The sequence below is a fragment of the Hyalella azteca genome, unplaced genomic scaffold, assembly GCF_000764305.2.
Source record: "Hyalella azteca isolate HAZT.00-mixed unplaced genomic scaffold, Hazt_2.0.2 contig2413, whole genome shotgun sequence".
Classification (NCBI taxonomy): Eukaryota; Metazoa; Arthropoda; class Malacostraca; order Amphipoda; family Hyalellidae; genus Hyalella; species Hyalella azteca.
Window position 1 is genome coordinate 3,409 of NW_025932689.1, and position 2,216 is coordinate 5,624.

General features: G+C 33.8%; 1 protein-coding gene across 1 annotated transcript in view; it reads left to right on the forward strand.

Annotated features, from left to right (window-relative positions):
• The first annotated feature begins 696 nt into the window (after window positions 1-696).
• LOC125179524 overlaps window positions 697-2,216 on the forward strand; it is a 7,997-nt gene continuing 6,477 nt past the window's right edge. Inside the window, exons 1-2 of the mRNA XM_047885557.1 lie at window positions 697-791; window positions 1,121-1,249. Of these exons, the coding sequence (XP_047741513.1) occupies window positions 703-791; window positions 1,121-1,249 (218 nt within the window). The 5' untranslated portion in view covers window positions 697-702. The remainder of the gene's footprint in view (window positions 792-1,120; window positions 1,250-2,216) is intronic.

Sequence of the window (2,216 nt, forward strand, 5' to 3'; positions counted from 1 at the left end):
ATCTACCAAGAATGAATATTCAGTGAACTCTGCTACATTTGTTTTGTACTTTGATCTAATTTGTTGCAAAGATTTCTTGATTTTGTATTGATTTCTCTTCCTACATATTCATACTTTTTTATTGATATTTTATCTTGATAAACTCAAAGAATATTTCCCAATTTGCACCACTTGAAGCTTTCTCTCTTATATTATTGCTTTTCTTCCTTTATGTACGTTTTTGCTATCACAACTTGAATGTTATGTTAACAAAATTATTTTATGTAAGAGAGTTCAACAACAAAATGAAACTTCAAATTGTGGGCTAGTCTTGACACAACAATATATTACATACTGGCAGTACAATCACTTACTGGCAGTACAATCACTTACTGGCAGTACAATGTACTTACAAAGACCTTCATTGCCAGTAATGAGACTTGAGGCAGTAAATAAATTCTTTAAAGTATTGCAATTTACAGTAAAAAAATATAACTCAGTACTCACTGCAGTGAGCGACAGAGAGCGCATTTTCTTGTGAACAAAAACATGAAGTCACGGACGGACAGACAGACAGACGGACGGACGGACGGACGGACATGATGAGTGCAATAGCGTTTTTTTAATAAATGAGAAAATGCACTAAAACCATATCAAATTCTTTTTTGATGAAACTGGGGATGCTTCAATTTATTGTCAACATAAAAGAGTGGCATTGGTCACATGGGCTCCTTTGGGTCAGGACTTGGACCTCACGGCCATGCGACTCCTCGGCCTTCATCGGTGGGGGCACTCAACCAGCTTGGCCAGCCGTGAGTCATTGGTGTCTGACATATATTTTTTTTAGGTTTTATGTTTGTTCTTATATATGTGTTTGAATAACTATCTTGAATTGCTTTGCTGAACACAAATTTAGCACTTTTAAATGTTTGGTTGCATTTCAAATTTTACATTTTTATCTCATATGTGTCATGAAATACAGAAAATCTGTAATGCCAGTGTAGCAGCAACTGTAGTGATTCATTTCAATTTACTTCTCAAGTACCTATTCTATATATTATTTGTCATGAAATTATTAATTTGTAATGACAGTATATCAGTGCCATGTGCTAATGCCTTATGTTATTGTATTGTGATGCAGTCGCCTGAAGCGCAATGGAGAGCTCTACAAGACCAAGAACTACGTCTACAACCGAGCCTTGTACGAGCAGAAGATGGCTAATGAGTCACCAGAGCAGCGAGCCAAGAGACTAGAATATGCACGGCAAAGGTCAGTAATATTAATAATACTACTTGATATTATTAGTTACTTGTTACATATGTATTCCATTTAAGTTTTTTTTCTATGGTTAAGAAATCTATGGGTTTGAAAAGTATATTTAACAATTGGCAATTAAGAAGCACATCCAAATTACCAAGTGTTATGTTGTTAATTAAGAATTGGCAGTTTGAACAGTTTGCTAACATGTTTTCTGATCATCCCAAAGAGTTTGAGTAGTAATATGTGCATTTACTGCCTCTTTTGTTGATGGAAATTATCTAATGTGTGATATTTTTGACCAATTTGCTCTGTTTGGGGAAGTTTGAAGAGATGTGATGATATTGTAATTGAAGGAATTCAAAAAGTTGCATAATAAATTTGATATTGAATAATGTTCAATGCAGCTTATAATGCCTATTTATCTGTTGAAATTTGGCCTGTATTGCTTGAGTATTAGCTCATTAAATATATAAACTATTGCAATAAAATTAAATTCATAAAGTTCATGAAGGGAAGAATAAACATTAATATTGCAATAGCCTCTCTCGCAAATTGTTCAACTACATTTATAACTATTTATAAATCTGTTTCAACAATTTTATTTATAATATAATAATAGTTAGCATAAATAACTGTGAGTGAATCTTCATCATCAGGCCATTAAAAAACTACCCGTAACATTAAACATGATACAGAATATATGAAGATTATCATATTCATGTATTCTGAATATAATATAAAATGGGGCTCATGTACAAATCATATAATATGCCTAAATCACATGACATGGTTTGTGTCAGCGGTGAAGAGCTTCCCATGTACACATCTTTATAGTGATACCAAGTCAATCTGGCATTTAAGTAGTACATGTGGTGGCCTAAGTACACATTGCAGCCTAAGTACATGTAGCGGCCTAAGTACACATTGCAGCCTAAGTACATGTAGCGGCCTAAGTACACCTAGCAGCCTAAGTACA